At 35.6% G+C, this 20,311-nt stretch overlaps 1 protein-coding gene across 6 annotated transcripts in view; it reads right to left on the bottom strand.

Annotated features, from left to right (window-relative positions):
- The window catches only part of C1H8orf34 (chromosome 1 C8orf34 homolog), a 149,831-nt gene that overhangs the window by 17,835 nt on the left and 111,685 nt on the right, over positions 1-20,311 (bottom strand). For all 6 annotated transcript variants that reach the window (XM_058031533.1, XM_058031500.1, XM_058031542.1 and 3 more), the window contains 3 exons: positions 18,258-18,343; positions 13,388-13,461; positions 2,953-3,073 (listed from right to left, as the gene is read on the bottom strand). In XM_058031533.1, coding sequence (XP_057887516.1) covers positions 2,953-3,073; positions 13,388-13,461; positions 18,258-18,343 — 281 coding nt within the window. The remainder of the gene's footprint in view (positions 1-2,952; positions 3,074-13,387; positions 13,462-18,257; positions 18,344-20,311) is intronic.

Here is a 20,311-nt window from a genome sequence, read left to right as displayed (position 1 = left end):
GATTTAAACCAAATGAAGAATATGGTCTTGCAAAGAACCAGCCTAGTCTATTTCTTTGCAAAATTACAGATGTCCTGTAGAGTGATTTCAGTATGCTAAAAAATAGTATGAATATTGAATGATTTAATAGAGTTAAATAAATATTATATGCTGGCTCATGTTTCCTTAATTTCATATAGCAATCAGGCCTGCAGATAAACCAATTATAATAATTTCTCTACACATAATTAACATGTTTCCATAGCATAATTACTCAGTTTTATTTACACATGTTCTGTTTGATTTTGCTTTAATATAAGCTTTTCAGCCAGAAAGAAAAAAAAAAAGTCATACATTCCCAGCTTTGCAGTATTATCTGATCCATATTAACTAACACAATTGAATTATGACTTAGGATTTTCAAAAATCCTTGTTATGGTCTTTTAAAGGAAAATAAAATGCAACAGAGCCACACAAAAGCATCTTGCTTTCAAATAAAAAAAATATCCAGAATAAGGATATGATTCATACGCACTTATAAACTGTTTATTTTTTTAACAGTTCTTCTTGTGATAAAATATTTTCCAGAAGTATACGAAGACCACAAAATCAGTGCAACACACCAAATTGGCAAGGTGCTGGAATAAACTACCAAGAAAATAAGAATCTCCATTTGCTTGTGATATAAAGCAGCCATAATAACATGAGAGCCTGGATTTTAGACAAAAAAAGATATGAGCCATATGTAGAGAAGGAAAACTGCACCAGTATCTGATTTTGTAAAACTGCTGCTTTCAAATGTCAAGGTACTGAGGCAGTTGCTGGCAATTGGTGCTAGCTCCTAATTTAGGCACAGACACCAAATTATGCCTTATGTTAGGAGTGATTTTTATCCAGCACATTGTCCATAAGGGAAGGCCAGGCCCCCTAAGAAGGTGCATGTGAGACAGGGGGCCATATTTCATCATTACACAGGTAATCCAAGTCATAGCTCAGGCATCTAAATTACTGCCTAGATAGGCAGCCATTTGGTGGAATTAATAGGTTCCATTGCACTTGCTAAGAGAACTGAAACAAGAGACTTGCTGATATTACAGGCACTTGAACTTTTGCAAATGTATAAGATAAACGAGGCTAAGCAAAACCACAGCATTATTATCTGAGGTAGTCTGAACTGATTACTCATGGAAATTACGTTATTCTTGTCTTTGAGGGGAGTAATTGTCTCAAGCACCATCGGTGTTATAATAGGGCATGAATTATTTGGAATACAATAGTCCAATGTTTAATAATTGGGCTGTTTTAATGTGAAGTTCTCAGTCAGACAAAAATTACTGAATAGTAGAACGGCTGAACCTCATGTAACAACTGAAATATCAGGCCAAAAGTCAAATGACAGGAACAGCACTGATGTGAGAGAGAAAATCTTGTGGGTCACACAACTGCAGAAGGAATCTCTGAGATTAAGTAAAGGTACCTAGTTACTTTACCGTCAATTAAGTATTTGAAATTGCATATTCTATTGAATATTGTAGTTACTACTGTCAGCTTTGCCAAGGGACTGCATTTTCCACAGCATAATACATGCAAGAACGGCTTGTATGACCATGGAAGTGAGACCAGTTAGGACATAAATCAAAGTAGGGAGATCTTCACCAAACTCCTCCTGAGTGACAACATAAGGGAAAACAAGTGGTACCTTGTAGCAGGGCCCTTGGGCTACACAGGTCCCTGCTATGCTACAGAAACTGTTTTTGCTGCTCTCCTGATTCCCACTAGATGTTCCTGGGAGAGTTTAGAGTTTAGAGAGAGGGCTCATATATTTTTAAATCTAGTTTGGCAGTGGCTGCCGCTCTCATAGCTGTTAGCTTTATGAACCTATAAAAAAATGAATTACAGCATCTTTACTGTCTGACACAAAACCCACCTAAATAGGCTTCATTTGCATATATTGTAATTTGCAGTTCGTGCTCCATTATGAGCAAAACCTGTTCTTAAAAAGCTTCCCTCAACTGTGCTTACAGCTTTGTTATCTGCCTTGACCTCAGCTGCAACACTCCCTTTCTAAAGAGGATACAGCTTTCTCACCATTGTTATTGGCAAGATAAATATCCAAAGTATTTTGAAATATCACACCAAAAGCGTTCTCTGCCTCATTCTCTAAATAACTTAGAAGAATGATCAAATAAATTTCATTGCTACCTTCATTTTACATATACATTCTTTACGTCCCAGTGAAGAATTACTTTTCATAGAATTAGCCTATGAAGCTTTCACCATATGACAAATAGCATGCATAATGTAGGACTACCACAAATAGGTCTATGTCATACCTTTTAATAAAAGCTGAAGATAAAAAACCTTGGTTACAAAGAAGAACAAATTGCAAGCTAAATTTTAGAATATTCCTCATTAATTTTTATAAATCTCTGAAACATCTCTTTACCAATAACCCCACACTTTTTTCTTTTTTTTTCTTACTTTTCAGAAATGGTTACCCCATCAAAGACATTGCAGATGTTCCAAGACACACAAACTAACAGATTTCACTCAGCCAGAATTGTCACGAACAAGGCAAGTTTTTCCTGCAAAGCAATCTGTTCTCCAGTTAAAGATCCACTGCAGCCTGCTTTTAAAGACTATTTAACAGTAACTAAAACATCAGTACCTCCTTATTGCATAACTCTGGGTGAAACATGAAAACAAAAAAAAGGTGCATAATTATGCTTTCAGACCACAGTATATTTAACATGGTTTAATTACTGTTTAAGCAGTGTACTTACTGTGATTACAGTGAAGTTCATTACATCTACAAATAAAACACTAACTGTGTTTCCTTCAATTAAAAATAAAGTTTTCATATGTTTTCATCAGCATGTGAGTTAGATATTTTTTTCCTTCATCTGAAATATTGGCAGAGCAAGCTGGGTGAGTACTTCTAGGCATTTTATGGTTCCTTGATCCCATACATACCAGCTAGGTGTTTTTCCATGGTCTGAAGCTCTTTTGCTGCTAAGGAGTCCTTTAGGAGTTTCTGCCTTGGGGAACCTCCAGGTCTAACACTCACAGCATCCAAGGTCCAAACTGTCTGAGACTTACACAGATAAAAAGAAAATGGAATGCTTTTAATCTAGTTTCATATTTATAAAACAAACAATGAAAAGAGTGATGTCCCCATATTGGATCAGGAATCTGGAGCTTATTATGTAGAATATACAGAATTTATGCAAAATACTACAAAATATCATTTCTTAACATACATAAAATAAATAGCAAGAATTAGTTAAAAGAAGCAGTTCTGAAATAACTCAGATATACACCTTCACATAAGCTCTTGCTCTATGCTGAGACATCATAACGGGACAAATTCCTCAATGATTTACAGTCTCTGCAGTCCCAATTATTTAGTAAGCATTTTTTTAAATTACCATAACATTTGGCTCAGCATCTCTGCAAAGCTGCGCTTCTGGGAATATCCTAGAATTTCCTAATCAAAATTTCCAGTACTATTTTATCACTGCAAGAAGTATTCCTTTCAGAAAAAGCTAAATCATCAGGGTTTGAATTACCAGTTACCATATCAGTTTGAAAGGGTTGTCAGCAAACAGACCATTGCCCCCCAGTCTCTTCTTTATTGAACACTGTGGTATTCAAAGTTATTTGCTTTTCCTAGAATCCACTAAATATAGCTTTAGGAAATTTTTGTAAGACATACTATGAGGTAAACTTGATAGATGTGTATGGGAAATGCACAGTAAAACATATGACCAATTTGTGCAAGACTTGCTTATGAAAAAAACCCCAAATAAAAACAACAAACAATAACATCAATTAAATAATTCTTGACTGAATCTGAAATATCTGAAATAAATTTTACATTATAACCTCAAAAAAGCATTTCATCTGTAGTCTAGAAAGTTTTGTTCATTTCCTAAAGAAACAAGGCTTATGCAATGGTCATATTTTCATTCACCTCTTACTAATTTTTAAATCTTTCATTAAATGCTGAGCAAATTTAGAGAGGCCACTGTTTCAAAGACATTAAGCTGAAGTAATTTCAGGAGAAGAATGATTGATCAGAGGAGGGAGACCCAAACTGGTGGCCCCATTCACAGAGGGCACAGGGGACTCCACAGTCCACAATGCTGGAGCTGCATCACAGCTGACACGGGGCTGCTGTGGATCACTGCCCTGAGTGATGGCACTGCCCTGGCCAGACTCTTATCCCACAGGGAAAGGTGCAGCACAGTTCAAAGAATGAGCACAAAAATATAGGTTTGGTATCATCTCTATTCACAAAAAACAAAAACAAAAAAAAAAAAAAAAAAAAAAAAGAAAAAAAATAGAAGTGCTTTAAACAGTGTAGCTGCCTTCCCTTTTAGAAAAGTAGGCATAATTCTACAGAAGTAAAATGTCAATATGGGATATATTTTACATCATTCTTAATCCATTCAAAATAAACTCTGCTTTGAATGCAAGTGATCATTGTGAACCATGCATCTTAAAAAAAAGATAACAGATTTATATTTTTAAAACAACAGCTATACTGTAATGCTGTTTATACGTATGCAAAAAAGCCCAGCCACATTTACCAGCATACAAAACAGTTTGAAGCTGCAGATAATTATTATTAATTAATAAAATTTTCTGTTCTTATTAATTAATAAAATTTTCAGAACAGTAACAACATTTATTTTTATTTTCCAAATTTTTTTAATGCTTATTCTTCCCTGGTTGAAGTTACTTCTATTTCATCCCATGCAAACACAGAGGAATAGCTGAATAAAACAGTAAATTACCCAGAAGTAAAGGCACCTTCAAACATTTTTATTTCAGACATATCACTAGACCTGATTCGCTTGTTCCCCTAAGAGGTTTTGAGCATTTTTGACTTGGGTCCTCACTGTGAATTCTCCATCCAAATAGCAAATGGGATTGTTTAGCTCACTACAGAAAATTAATCTCTATTAAATTACATTACTAAATAATTATTGCAAACGGATATTAATTATCCAATATCTGTCTCTAAATGGAAGAAGATACTATTTTGTGATCAATTCCTCTGAAATAAATGAAACTAAATAAGAGATGGAAAGGGGGAAAAGGTATGTAAGAAAACTCCAATTTTTCATTTTTCAACATATTTTTAGATATTCTTTGTCCCCAGATTTTTATGGTGGAAAAAGGACATTTTTATTTGCATTTTATAGGGTATATTTTCATATCTGGGAAAAAGAATATGGAAAAAAAACCAACCCAGGGTTATAAGGATTAATCCTTTTTTGAAGATACAATTTCATTCATAAATACAACTTTGATGAAATATGGAATAAAAAATAGTCAGTGGTCTGTGGCAATACTTGACAGCCAAACTGCTCTTCTAATATTCTTACATTGGACTATTCAAGCTTATCATAGCAAATTATTATCAGCTTTCAGTAATTCCTTGACCTCCTTAAAACATATTTCCAAAGGTTAGCCTGATGAGATGATTTCATGTCCTTTCCATGTCCTGGAAATGCTCATGGAAATGGAGTTATCTTTCTCTTCTACAAACCTCTGCTGGTTTTGGGTAGATTTTGCTTTTACTGTACTTCTCTTTATGCACAGTAGTAATGTAAGACTCATACAAAACAAAGGTCACTGAGTACAGGAAGCTCTCCGCTGTTACATATTCAAACTCTCTTTCAGATACACAGTTCCAACACCCTGTTAAACCGGGACAACTTTGGATGAATTTTCCCCCAAATTTTGTAACTCTTCCTGTGCATCTTCTATTTTATGTTATATCGTATGCTTTCAACATTTTTTTCAGGCAATAACTTCACAAAAGATCAGAACAGTATTGCTATAATTTCTATGGAAGATGAGATATTTATTATTAGCAATTTCATTTCATAACAAATTATATGCTTGTAATAATAGTAACTTCCAATTAAATGCTTACCTAAAAGAGAATTAAAATGATCTGGGAAAAAAAGGGTATAAGAATTCATTAAAACTGTACTGTAAGCATTTTTGTTCTTTCTGTGAAGCTAAATATTCCATGGCTACAATCAACAACATTTTTGGACGCAGGCCCAGGTCATTTTTGTATATATTTCTAAATAATACTTAGCATTAAAAAATATTTTTTAACATTTTGAGACTATGAGTTCATCTAGGTGCATAATGCATAAACACATACAGAGGTTCTCAGTGTCTCCAGCAAACAATTTATGCAACAGATCTTCTATTCCTAGAAGATAAACACAAGCTGAAAGTAGGGGATGTTATCAAGAAGGCTTTGGAAGCAGGTCAATTCAAATGCAAGGATAAATGAATTTGTACAGCTCTAGCAGAATTCCCTGATGTGCCTTCTCTCCAGTGGATACATAGCAGCACTTTAAATATGTCACTTAGGAAAGAGATTCAGGCTTGCAAACCATTTATTTAAACATTCTTACTGCACTTCACCAAAACTTATCCCTGTCTGCTGGCCAGTAACTGCAGAGATGAAACACTAATGTCAATTAACGTAGACTTTAGTGATAATCACAGCAGACTGAATGTAGTTGAAAAATACAGCATGTATGTATGAAGTACGTGCATAGAATCCTTCCAATTATTTCAGCATCTTCCAAACTACCATTGCCCTTGCTCACAGGATTAATGAGATCTAAGGATGGGGATGTTACTGAAAGACATTCTTGTCTTTCCAAATTGCAGAAATAACTCTGTGTCCTGTTCATCACCTTCAGACTTTGAAGGTGAGTCAGTGAGCTCTGCACCAGAAATATGTTCCAACAAAGTACTTGGGATACATTTGTCAGCTTTGAAGGTCAACTCTGTGTCAATTTCTTAAGTGACTTTCTTCACGTATCATCATAATTTCTTCACATACAATACATTCATTATTGCTTTTTTCTTCCTTATATCCCTTGGCCAAATAATTGCTAACACATAAAAAATTACACACAATAAGGTCAGAAATAATCCCTCTCATCACTGATTCCCCAAACTTCTGGAAAATACCATAACTTAGCAGGAATACCACAGTGGAACAGGAAAAAAAATTAAGGAGGTCATGAATAAGAGCAAGAAAGTTTTTTCAAGCTCGCTCTCTGTGCTTCAATCTGTAGCACAATGCGACACAGCATGAATCAGTACAGCTTTTGTCCCTCAAAAAAAGCCAGTGCAGATGTGAATATTTTGATCCTACTGTTGAGCTGAATTGACTTGGGCTGTGCAATACCCAGTGACACCTGGTGAGTTCTACAGAGATACAGATTTTCAGAATAGCTAGGACCAAGATTTAGGATTCCAGCTTACCACTTGAAAATCAAGTACTTGTTAGAAAATAAATTATTCTTCCTTAATGGCCACAAAAAAAGTGTTAATAAACTATTCAGCATGTATTTCTGTGCCATTTTGGTCTGTTTCAGAGTAAAAACAAAGTATTCCTGTGCATGCCCAGTAGACGTGTGTGACCATGGTCACAAGGGTTTTCAAGGTGAGAGAGAGATGAGAATGTTGACCTCATGATCAGAAGGCTCGATTTATTATTTTATGATATATATATTACATTATAACTATACTAAAAGGAATAGAAGGAAAGTTCTCAGAAGGCTAGCTAAGCTAAGAATAGAAAAGAATGAATAACAAAGGCAGCTGGCTCAGACCGAGAGCAAGACCCAGCTCTGCCGTGAGTGGTCAGTAAATCCAAACATCCACAGGAGACCAATCACGGATCCACCTGTTGCATTCCACAGCAGCAGATAACCATTGTTTACACTTTGTTGCTGAAACTTCTCAGCTTCAGCAGGAAAAAATCCTAACGAAAGGATTTTAATGAAAAGATGTCTGCGACAGATGTGGAAGACTACCTAAACTGAATGATAACTATGAAATGAGTAAAACGTAAAACCAAATTAGTTATCAAGCTTGTAAGTATATGAAAAGTGGTTTTATAGTACTTTAGATTCTACTTGGTTTTGCTAATCAAATAGAAATTTTATTGATAGCTTCAGGAGATAAGTTTAAGGAATACACCTGGGCTTAGCTTTCTACGATAATACAGCTTTTCTTTGCAGAATAACTTAAATATCTTAAATAGACATTCGTCAGAGATCCCTCTAAATTAAAACAAAACAAACAAAAATACCCCCGCAACCCAAAACCTCTTTACTGAACCATTTGTTTACAAGTGTCCCTCCCACTCTGGCCAAGCAAGTGGCAAGTACAGATGTTCTGCAGCAGAATTAAATATTTCTGGACAGTCTATCTGAAATAAATTTTACATTATTACCTCACCAAAACATTTCATCTGTAGTCTAGGAAGTATTAAAAAATATTATTTTGTACAATATTTTGTTTAAGGATTCTTCATTCAACATGCACTTTCTATAAAGAGGTCACCCAATATTTGATGTTTCAGCTTCCATAATCTGGTCAAGGACATAAGGTGAGCAAACCATCTGATACTGTAAAAATACAAGGCTTCTCGGAGCTCTGTTACAATATCAGCTGCCACCTCTAATCCCCTCTTCCACATTAGGGCCTGTTCTACTTGAAATGCCGTGTAATTGAAATTACAAGCTTTTGGCTTCCCGTGGCAGTCAGCCAGCAGCACATTTTACACTAAACCTTGCACTAAAAAAATGGTACTTTGAGTTAACTTACACACAGTTTTTCTGTTTACAGGAAAGCAGGAAGAAGGAAATATCTGGTCAACTGAGAATCACATTTGTTTCAGTTTTTGAAATGCAACCATAATAATTTTTTTCTAAACTTCAGTTCTATTTACTGTTATTTGGATTAATATTTCTGAATTGGTCATGTCCAAAACCACAAAATTTTAGACAGGTAAACAAAGCATTCATTGATTTCCTTTTCTTATACAGATTTTCCTAAAGTTCAGAATATTTTTTCAATTTTGAATTATAGTCTAGAGGATGAAATATTTTCTAACAAGAATATTTTCACCCAAGATTTTTTTTTTTCTGTATATAAAAAATCTATGTCTAGTTTATGGACTATGTTTGACATAAGGGAGGCCTCAACCAAATTTTGTCCAAGGTATGCAATTCAAACTCCTTTCCTAACTACTTGCAGGAATAATCACTTATTTCCCAAGAACCTTGATATTACGCTTTTCTAACCATCTCATATTGTTAAATTACCTAACAATGGTTAAACATACACATTTGTGTAGGGATTTTTTTACTACCTGTAGAAGAGTTGAAGCCATCTAATATTAACTTATTATATTTATAGAAGATTTAAATTTTGAAGTTAAAATCTGAAATTTCACCACTAAGCTCCTGAATTTTATATAATTACAAAATTCAGCTTGGATTTGAAAACTTTTGTATTGGAACACACCAATTTGAACATAAATATGTCCATAAATTTCTAATTTGAACATAAATGTGCAAATAAATATGATCTAAATATGATCCTTATAATTCTTACTACCACAAAGTTGCACTGCTGTTGTTCCTGATGTGGCAGAGCTATCTTGAAAGAGCTATTTGAATGAATAAACTGCTAAATGCCAAACAGTGACCCCAACCCAGTAAATAGTTTATAGATTTAATTAAATGCAGAAGTTTGGATGATTTCTGTTGATTATACTCAAACAAGTAATTCAGTTACTTCATATTATTGTTCTAGGGGAAAAATGGGAAAAGCTATGAAAATTTCTAACCAAAAGAACTGAAATCATGCAACATTGTAATATTATTGTATACAACATATATTGACAGCAAGAATAAAGGCTTAGTTTTTACTTGTGCATGAAGCTTAAAGTTTTTACAAACTGAATTAAAGAATTTATGCATTCATCACAGAAAACCCATGTCTGTATTTCTTCTATGAAAGCAAATAATATGTTTCAAAGTAGTAGGGAATACAGGAAAAAAAACCAAAACACTTCTATAAAACACTTTATTACAGTATTTTTTACACAGTAATAAAGAGCAAAATCCAAAGGCACATTCATGCAGAAATGCTTTTTGCAGTTGGACAACTTTTTCTTCCAGTTTCTGCTGCATTTGGATTGCTTTGCCTTACATGGATAATTTACAAAGAAAAATATACCTTTTTATGTGCATGTGCAAGGCACGATTGACATAAAAACACCCCAAAAATAAGCACAAGTCCTGTTAGATCCAGGTGGTAAAAGAAACAAGTCAGAGAGAAGGCAAAGGCTACTCCATGTGATCTGCTCAGTGCCTGTGCCCTGTTTCTATCTGATAGGCATGGTAAAGTTCAGCTTCCTCTGAAACCCTGCTTTTCCATTTCTGCTAGAATTCCAGGTCCCTTAAATTTTTCCTAGTATAACTTCTGTATTTTGTTAGAGTCTTATTTTACTTTATGTTTCTGGAAAATTTTTAAACATTTGGCTATCAAACTTTGTGCTCACCATAGCGAAAAAATCTCAAGAAAAAGATTTTGCATTTTGTCTGACACTTTTTGTTACACAAAAGTATTTTCCAGGCAGTAAACTAGGATTTCTAAGGATGTTTTGAATGGTTGTTTCTACTTTGAATTCTTACAAAACACTTGGGGAAAGTGCTGATTCCCGTAAATTCTTCAACCAGATTTTTGCCAGCTTTACTCACTTATTTGCCCAGAATGCCTTGTTTGGGGTTGTGCAGCCCTGAAAATCTAAGTTTTCAATTTCTCAAACATTAAACCTTTTTATTAAAAATACAGCATAGCAAAATATTCTATTTTTAAAAGTACAAATAAAAAGGTCTAACTACAAAAACCAGGGTTTTCAGAAATAGAACAGTAAAAATAGACAAAGCTGCAAGAAAATCATAATATAACCATAGTGTAAATTACATGAAACACGTAACAGACATAGATGTTGTGTTGCATATCTCTTTTGAGTAGCAGTATCCAGACTGTTTTAGGATCCACATTAAAGATCTTACATGTGGATTCATACATGGGACATGAAAAAAAAGAACCCAAAGGTTTTTTCTAAAAATCCTTATGCATAATTCTTGCTCTTTTGTCCTACAATTTTTCTCACAACACTTATCCTCTGAAGGCCAAGGTACCTTTGAGGAAAATTTGTCAAATATAGATTAGCAGAGAAGAATTTATACAATCATATATTTAACTAGCCACCAACACAAATTAGCCTATTGGAATGCAGTACCAATATTAAACATTGCACACCTTGACCCATGTCAGGATGTTTCACATGCAATATGCACATTTGAGGGAATACCAGGAATCAATTTGTCAAATTTATAAGAAAAGTCCGATCCACATAGTATTCTATTTTTCCCACATCTTGCATCTCATAAAATATCTAAAAATCATTCAAGTCATGAGAATACATTTTGGTAACAATTCTGTTTATAGGCATATGTCTTACTGCTTTGAAAGATTGTGGAAATCCATTTCAAGATCACATTTACCTACACAGCCTTCCTATGAGGCATCTCAGTTTTATATCTATATTTTGTATGTCAAAATTGCCAAAGAAAAAGTCTCACTGAAAGTTATTAGGGGAGTATGGAACAGATCGCTCCCTTGGAACCCTGAAAAGCAAGAACAGTTGGATCATTTGTTTCTTTTTAAGGATCTACAGTTACAGAGAAAGTGTTGGATAGTTGAATTTAATTTTCAATATCAAGTTATTACAAAGAGACAAAAGTAAACAATCAGCTAGCTACATTCTATTTAAGCAAGAACACTAAGACAAAATACACCGGAGAAAACCCCCCAAGAGTATGAACTAACATAACTGGCTCCTTAGAAACTTAGGCAAAGTAGTTTTTCAAGAGCTTTGGAATGTGAAATGATCTGCCTTTGCCCGGAGGAGAGGATGGATGGGCAGAGCAAGAGCTGCAACTGCTCTTGTCTCCTCTTTGCAGCCCTGGTAATTACAACACCAGCCAGCTTTCAGGGATTCAGCCCAGGGAACCCTACAGCCTCTGGCAGTTCCATCCTCCCAGCAACCTCAAATAAGCCTGGAACTACCAGAGCATGAAATGAACACAGATACAGATTGTTTGTTTGCTCCTAAGCCTGCACACACAGAGCATACATGTGAAACTGTTCAGCTGAAGGCTACACCTTTCTGTAACAAGATTTTGTTAATAAGCAAAATTAACTTTTGTTTTCTTTGTATTTTTTCTATGTAATTCAATTAATTTGTTTCTCTCTTCCTATGTTACATGTCTGCAGAATTACTAAATCAAACTTTGCAGCTAAAAGTCCAAATCAATAAGGAAATGTGAGCTCCAAAACCACTGCAAATTTTATTTTACCCCTCTGCTGGTGGGAAGCAGAAAGGAGATTTGAAAAAGCAGCTCCAAGCAATGCCAGCTGTAGTTCTGTTCTTTACTCTTTTTGCCCAATATCAGCAAATGCTCTGTGAGGTTCTTGCACTTCCAAGTTCTCAAAGACCTTTAGGAATTGATCTGGAACTCCATATCCCTCAATTGTCTTGATAAATAATCCAGGTGTAAATACTTCATGTTCAATACTATCTAGCTTTATTCATACTGCTTAATCAGATGCCTGAAAGAGTGCAAGACCAATCTGCATTGCCATTTTTCTTTTTTCTTTATATTGCCCTTTCTTCCTTAGCTAACAAATACTGAGCCCTTCTTTCACTTCCTATGTCAACATTAAAATGTGCTATTAAGCAGTATTGCTGAACAGACTGAACAGGAATTAATGTCCTCCTACACTTGTCTAAAATTTTGCGAAAAAGAACAACTATTGTAAATTTATTTGCCTTAGGGAAAAAAAACACAGTCCTATTTTTAGCCTATATTCAAACTCCTGGTGCAATACTAATAGCATAAAAATTACGATTATGTAATTCTTATAAAATTATTTTACTGCTGGTTATGTTTTCCACAAACTGCGTATCTGCAGAGATTTTCTCAAGTTTCAAAAGAAAAGAACAGATGGAGATATTACCAAGCATAATATTGCATTCTTTTAAAATATACAAATAAACTAGCCACAAATTTTAACTAAATTGCTCTTATTAGTTTTCAAGCAAATGGTAATAGAAATTTAAATTATAGTTGACATATCACAATTTCATATTTCCGAATGAAATTTAGAGTTTGAATTACTTTGTTCTCTTCAATTTTTAAAACTGAATATTATCTAGCAAAATACAGAATATGTATAAAATTACTGCACTTCCAATGGGCAAGCCCAACATGTGGTTTTGTAGATTATAATAATGCATTTCAAAATACCCCCTTTCCTAGAATAAAAAAATTAAAGCAGAGAACAGAAAATTCAGAAGGGTTATGTAAATTTTGGTTTTTTTCTCTCTAGGATGACAGTGCTGGCAAACACAACTCTTATCTCCATGCAAAATCTACTTTTTATGAAACTAATTTTAAAAATTACAGGATTACCCATAAGGGAAGGTACTTACAGATGCTGTCACTTGAGAAGTACTCTGAAACTCATTAACATCTTCTGTGAGCGTTTCAACCCCAGGTATTTGAGCTGTTCCAAAGAGGTATAAGAGAAAAGTAAATCACTCTAATCAAGTAAGTGTTAGTCACTTTGAAAATGTAATGCCTAAAAATTTACTGCTGGGAAGGCAAATGTGGCTACTGTAAATGTACTACTTTTTAGTTACAGTTCAATATTGATGTCTGATTTTAATTTATAACCTTAATGCAACATAGAACAGCATCTCTAAGATGACTAGAGTGATAAGCAAGCTTCCTTCAGTGGCCAAGGTATCTTCTATGTTCTTTATTAACTTTACTATTTAAACTAAGTACTGTTTACCCTTTACACAAGCGAGTAGTGGATTTCCAGCTTTAATAAAATGAATAAAACTATATTAAATTAATTCTGTTAAAATTCCTGAAGTAAAAGGATTTTTTTTAACATCAACTTAGACAACATTTAAAAGCCTTGAAAGTATAACTTTTGCCTATATTGGCACATTTTAAAATGACAGAATTTTGTGGGGAGTCTAAAATGTCTCTTTGATGCATGTGTAATGACTTACAACAGATTTTATGCAACCCTGCCAGAGAAAGAAATTTCCAAGTAACATTCCATGCAGTTTCACTCTTTGCCCAGCACTCTTCTAAGGCACTTAGATGCTGCATCAGCAGCCTAACAAAAGAAGATGTCCTGATCTTCTCTGTGTTCTGCTGTTATTCTGACACTTAGGAGGGAGGTCCTTATGTTTCCAGAATCCAATTTGTTAAACATCCCAGGCTATCCTTACTATGAAAGCAGAACTTAACTGTCAAGTGTGGCAACTGTGGTTACCAATTCATTGCAAACACAAATTGATGTTGAGGGCAAAGAGGTGACGATAATGCAAAGCTGTGGTCAGGGAATTGTGTGGGAATTGAGATATGATGCCACACTTTTGCCATTGCCTTCTTTATTTCTCAATCCTACTTCCTACATATTTGCATCCTTAATTTTTTACGCTGGTCATGCAGCTCCACCCAGAACAACACTATGTGTTTCATATGTTCATGTTTTTATTGAACATCTGCAATTCCAAACTTTTCCTCTACATCTTAATGTCTCTTGAACTTTCTACTATAATGACACTTAAAAGGGAAAAAAAACCCCACCAAACAAAAACAAACAAACCAACCAGAATCCAAACACCGCCCCAAAAAAACAGATTCCTGTTTGATAGGGAATAAACTACTGATGTGAAATTTACTATATCAAAGTTTATTTAGCAAACTAAGTATTATATATCACAATATAATCTGTAGAGCTGTAGATGTAACAGCACAATAAAATAGGAAATACCACATTTACACAGTGGCATAGAATCACAGAACCTGTTATTTTTGGTCCAATATTTTTCCAGGGGGAGTCACAAAAGTAACAAGTCTTTGCCCACACCCCAGAAATATGTGGAGTTGCACAATGCATGCAAAGAAGTGAGTGTGAGTACATAATAAACAGCTTTTCACAGATATTTGAGGAGTGGCTTAGAAGTATTATACTTTTCATTTATCCTATATTAGGAGATTACTCCCTAATACATTACTGCATTTTAAACTTACTTCTAAAAGGATGCACAGACTTCAAAATCTCTATTTGCAATAACATCTTTTCCTGCCTTCTATCACGGCTTCACTCAAAGGGTAAGGTACGTTTCAGCAGAAGAGAATGAAACAAGTAAAACAAGGTTGTATGGTACTTACAGGAAATTGGGAGTAAATGAACAATTATCCCTAAGTGATACTATTTCTACATATCTAAAAGCCCCCAAAAATACTGAAGTGAATTGCTTCTACAATCCCACCAAACTGAAAAACACTTTGGGGTCTGTTGCATGTAGATTTTTCTGGATCAATTCTGTTGTAATGTGCATCTTTTGAAGTCTCAGCAATTCTCCACATCTACCTCTAAAGAACAAGAGCAAGGCTCAATGGAGAACTGACCAAAGAGACAAACCAGACAAGCTTGGCATCTACAGGGAAAGTTTGCTGTGCAGTCATCTATGCTGCTTCTGATCAAAATCAAGAACCTATTAAATTCTTCCCTTAGTTCTTTCCTGTGAAGTCGTCTAATGGAAAAGGGAAACATTTTTGAGAGGTATAGTTTAGGACAGTGGAAAGAAACTGCAGCTTTGAAGTGTCTTCTGTTTTTATATCTTGAGACCTGACTCCTACCTCTCATTTTTACTACTTAGATCAAACACAAGTCTGTCCAATTTAGCAGGATTATACTAGAGGGAAATCAGTGTAGTGGTTAATTAGAACCAGCTCCAGATTACCAGCATAGTCAGTATAGTGTCTGATGCTGCACATGATCTTCTCACATAAGCTCCTGCATTGCCTTTAGTAGGTAGAATGGCTTAAAATGAGGCTTATTTATAAGGGCTGTTAGATCAGATGTTCTGCCAATTACTTCTGAAATTCGCAGGAGAGATGTTCCAGATCTAACACCAGAAACAGATCATTATCTAAAGAAATCTACTCCCAACTTTGTTGTGCATCAGCACCTTGCTTGCTTATTCTTGAATGAATGGTTTGCATCAGCACTTCCCAATGCACTTTCCCCTCATTAAGGTCACTGGTACTGATAAATAGCAGAACATAAATTCAAATAAACCTAGTAAGTGAAGCCTGCTAGTCACTATTTCATGATGTAATACATCTATAAGAGGACATAACTAAAAATTCACTGCAATAATGACTTGGTTACTTAGGGTTTTTTAACAATATCTTTATGAGGCTTTTTTAATCATCCTCTCATACATAATAATATTTATTGGAAATAAGTATCAGATGCAAAGAGAGCAAATATTGTGCTGCATTTACAGGGAGGATTGATAGAATGGGCAGTTGCCTGAGCTCTGTGTCTGTTTATAGTCTGTACCTACTGGTGAAATCCAGCTGTGTTTTTTTTTTCAAATTGAAATGTAGCACTAGCCAACATTTTAGGAAAAAAAGACTCAACCATATGTTACAAAACACTGAACATTTCTGAGGGCACCTCTTGACAGAAATTTGGCATTACCTTACTACTGACCTCAGTCTTTTCACCCGAGAGGCCTTGTTATTTTCTAGCTATATGACTAACAGGTCCATGTATATTCATAGACATCAGATAGATGTTTATAACAACATGAATATCAGTGCCCCACCTTCCTATCTAAATTTTACTCCCTGCATCTTATTGAATGTGGTTTTTTTTAAAGAAAGCATCTTCCATTTTCTCTGTAGCCATATTGACTGCAGAGTATTCAGAAGCACATGAAGTGGCTGAAGGTAGAACAGCTGTAGCACTTTTGTGCTCTACATTCTGTGACCATGAAAGATCCAGCTCCAACATTACACAGCATCCAGTACTTTCTGATAGTTTCACCTTCTTTAATCCTGGTATTGCTGCCACTTAGCAAAACTTAACTATTTAATTGAGTAGTTAATCTGCAATTTTAGAACACGACATGGCAAAGTGGGCATACTTTCACTTCAGGAGCAAAGGTGCACAGGAAGAAATAAGGAAGGATGAGGTCTGTTCAAAAATTATTTTGAGAACTGTAGAGCTTTGTCTGTCTTACCAATCTATTTGCTTTTGCTGCAATAATCCCATGCATGTATATTCCTTTACTTATCCCAAGCAAGCCACCACCACCTCCCTTTCTGGGAATCACTCTCACAATAGAATTTTGCTTTCCTTTCACAGGGCTTGAATGAAGTCACCTGTCTGAGCATCTCTTGCTGACAATCTTTGTGAAGATTGTAAGGACATCATGTTTTGAGATTCTGAGCATCCTATTACCTTGTTCAATTAGGTGATAAATGGCAGATAAAAGGAAAAGCCAATGTCTTGACTGCATGAAACCACACATTCTCACAAAACCAGTTTGAAAAATTAGTCTTTAAAGACACATTAATTACTAATGGTTGGTTTACAAATGAGGCAAGAGAAATGAGTGAAGACAGGGAGTAGGATAATTTAAAAATTACATTCTGGGGTTTTTTTTTGTGTTAATTGATCACCATAGCTAACTTGTCCATGGCTGCTGAAGACTACACTGCAAATCAAAACATACAATTGTAGACTTGGCTGGTTCAACAGTGCGGCAATGGACTGAAAGATTTATGTTTGCAGATCCACTGTCAAAACCTGTATTTCTTTCTCTCTGCATTACAGCAGCAGCTAAGATAAAGTTAACCTTCATCAATTTTATCTTTCACAGGAAAGCTGGGCATTCTCTGGAAAGATATCCCTTATGAAGTGCCTTTTTCAACATTTCAGGTGTTACTCAGTTCAAACACCTGAGAAGAAATTGAAATAAGCCTGAGTGTCCTGACTGCAGATTAACCCAACATATGAACGTTTGTATGAGGGGAAAAAGTGTTTTTCAGAGTTATTTTATAAACTCTTTCTTTCTACTGTAAAACATTTAAATCATCTGGATGCATGTGTAGTAATAAATTAAATATTTCAAAGACCATTCTTTGGCATAAAAGCAGCAATGAACAGCCCAGGCCTGTGCTATTAAGCTGTTTTAAATGTTAGTGTGCTAACATAAAATCTGTCTAATAAGAACAAATTCTGGCCCAGTGCACCTCCCAAAATAAGCCTAGGAATTATTCTGGAGTGTTAATTGGCCATGACAAAAAATATGTTAGTGGCTCTTTGAACAGATTTGAAGTGTAAATGATTGAGTTCAAATGCCCAGGAACACTCTCTTGGAAGTGTTTCATCTTTTACAGACATAACCCCTACTCTCAAATTCAAGATGTTGATGTTTGGGGTTTTTTTTATGAGCAGCAAATATTTATATAACTTACCATCAGAGTCTGACACTGCTGGCTCAGATGTCTGAGATACCATGGAGACATCTTCTGGCCTTTCTGCCAAATTATCCCCTTGCAATCTAAATTATGGAAAAATAAAATGAAAACATTTGCAATCATATTCAACGGATAAGACACAGAAGAAGATTATCCTTGGCTACATGTCCTGCTCACAACATTGCCCTAATTATAAGAGCAGCTTTGCTGAAAAGCCCACACTCATGGTTCAATCATAACCTGGACTGTCTAGTAACCAAAACTAGACTCCAAGGAACAGCCAGCTGAATCCTAGCTTATGCATTTCTTTAAGTCATATTTTACAAAAGTGGAGGTTAGGTGTGCATGCGAGGACTGTAAGCTTCCTTCCCTTCAAAAATATTCCTTCCCTACCTTCAAAGACATTTTAATTGAATAGGACTGTAGTGGATGCCCATGCCAATGTGTTGGCAGTGAGGTGGCCTTGGTGAGGAGAGGCTGGGGCTGCCCTGAGCCAGTCACAGGTGGTTCCATCTGGCTCCAAAAGGAACCACAAGGAACCACAGCAGGGCAGAGCTGAGCTCTTCTGCCAAAATGGTGGCACCTTGGAGGAAACAGAGTTAAGGAAGAGCCAGTCACAATGCCACACAGGCAGAAGAGCAGGGAACAGGAAGTCTGGGAAACAGCAGAGGACACACCAAGGTCAAAGGAGATGGTGCTCCATACTCTGAGCAGTCACTCCCCTACAACCCATGGTGAAATGCCAGAGGCAATATCCCATTCAGCCCCTGGAGAACCAACACCGGGGCAGGTGAGTATGTCTGGGAGATGGACAGTAGCCAATGGAAATCCCAGACTGGAGCAGGTGAAAAGTGGGGTGAGGAAGGAAGGGCAGAGAGGACCTCTAATGGACTGACCACAGAACTCCACTCTGTCTCCCCTGCCCTGCTCAGGGGGTGGGGAGAGGAGTCTGAAATGACAGAATGAACTTGGGCCAGGAAAGGGAGGAGGAAAAGTGTGGTTTTAATGTTTATCTTTTAGTTTCTCATCACCTAAACCTACTTTAATTGGCAATAAATTAAACTAATTTTCCCCAAGTCAAGTCTGCTTTGCCCACTACAGTAACTGGTAAAAAATCTCCCTGTCTTATCTTAACCCACAAGCTTTTATTTCCTATTTTCTCCTGTCATCCTACAGGCTGGGTAGGAAACTGGCTCTTAGCCATAGTTAACCCACCACAGGGGTTATGTATGCAAGAATATTTCCTCCTCCTTTGTTACTTGTTAAAAGGAAAATGCAGTAATTATGGCAGACTTTATCTTCAGGCTTTCCTGCTGCACCAGCTGACTGCAATGCCTTGACAGCAATTTATACAAATAATGCTTGTATCTGTTTTTTCAAATGAGCATCCCAGGAGTCCCACCATCCTTCTCCAGGCTCTTATGAATCCTGAGTACAAATTCTGCTCTGAGAAGCGCTTTGTAGCTCTAAATGCAATATAACTGCCATTTACATAAAGGTTATCTTACCTTGGGTTTATTCAGACATGAAAAGAATAAGAAAAATGCAATTCAATTTTGCAAAGCCCAGGAATAATAAAAATGCATTGAAGTAAAACCTTGGGGAAAGAAATAACTTATCTCTTGGAAGAAAAAAAGTTCTTTTCACTCTGTATTCTTACCCTCTGCAGCTGTTTTATACTAAGCTTGAAATTAACCTTTGAAACCAAGTAGATTCCCCTTATCTGCCCTATCTAAATTTCACATTTTATGATTCTCACAGTTATCTAATATAGATGGATCTTAAAGTCATCTATTTGTTTGTACTCCTCAAAACCATTTCCCCAATAACCCCATCCCCAATTACTTTTATCTCCTTTTATTGCCCCTAGAATCATTTATTTATGATGGAAAGCTCAGTGTAAATTCATAATATTTCCTATCTAAGGTGGTAGATCCACAGAACATGAAAGTCAAGACAACAAAATGTAAAAGTTAGAAGCTGTAAACCTAATTTTGAAATTTAATTCTATGAATCTTTTATAGCTCTGTACCTGGCTTCTAATGCTCTAG

This window comes from Melospiza georgiana, chromosome 1 (assembly GCF_028018845.1).
Source record: "Melospiza georgiana isolate bMelGeo1 chromosome 1, bMelGeo1.pri, whole genome shotgun sequence".
NCBI classification, from domain to species: domain Eukaryota; kingdom Metazoa; phylum Chordata; class Aves; order Passeriformes; family Passerellidae; genus Melospiza; species Melospiza georgiana.
This window is presented reverse-complemented; position numbering and strand designations above follow the sequence as displayed.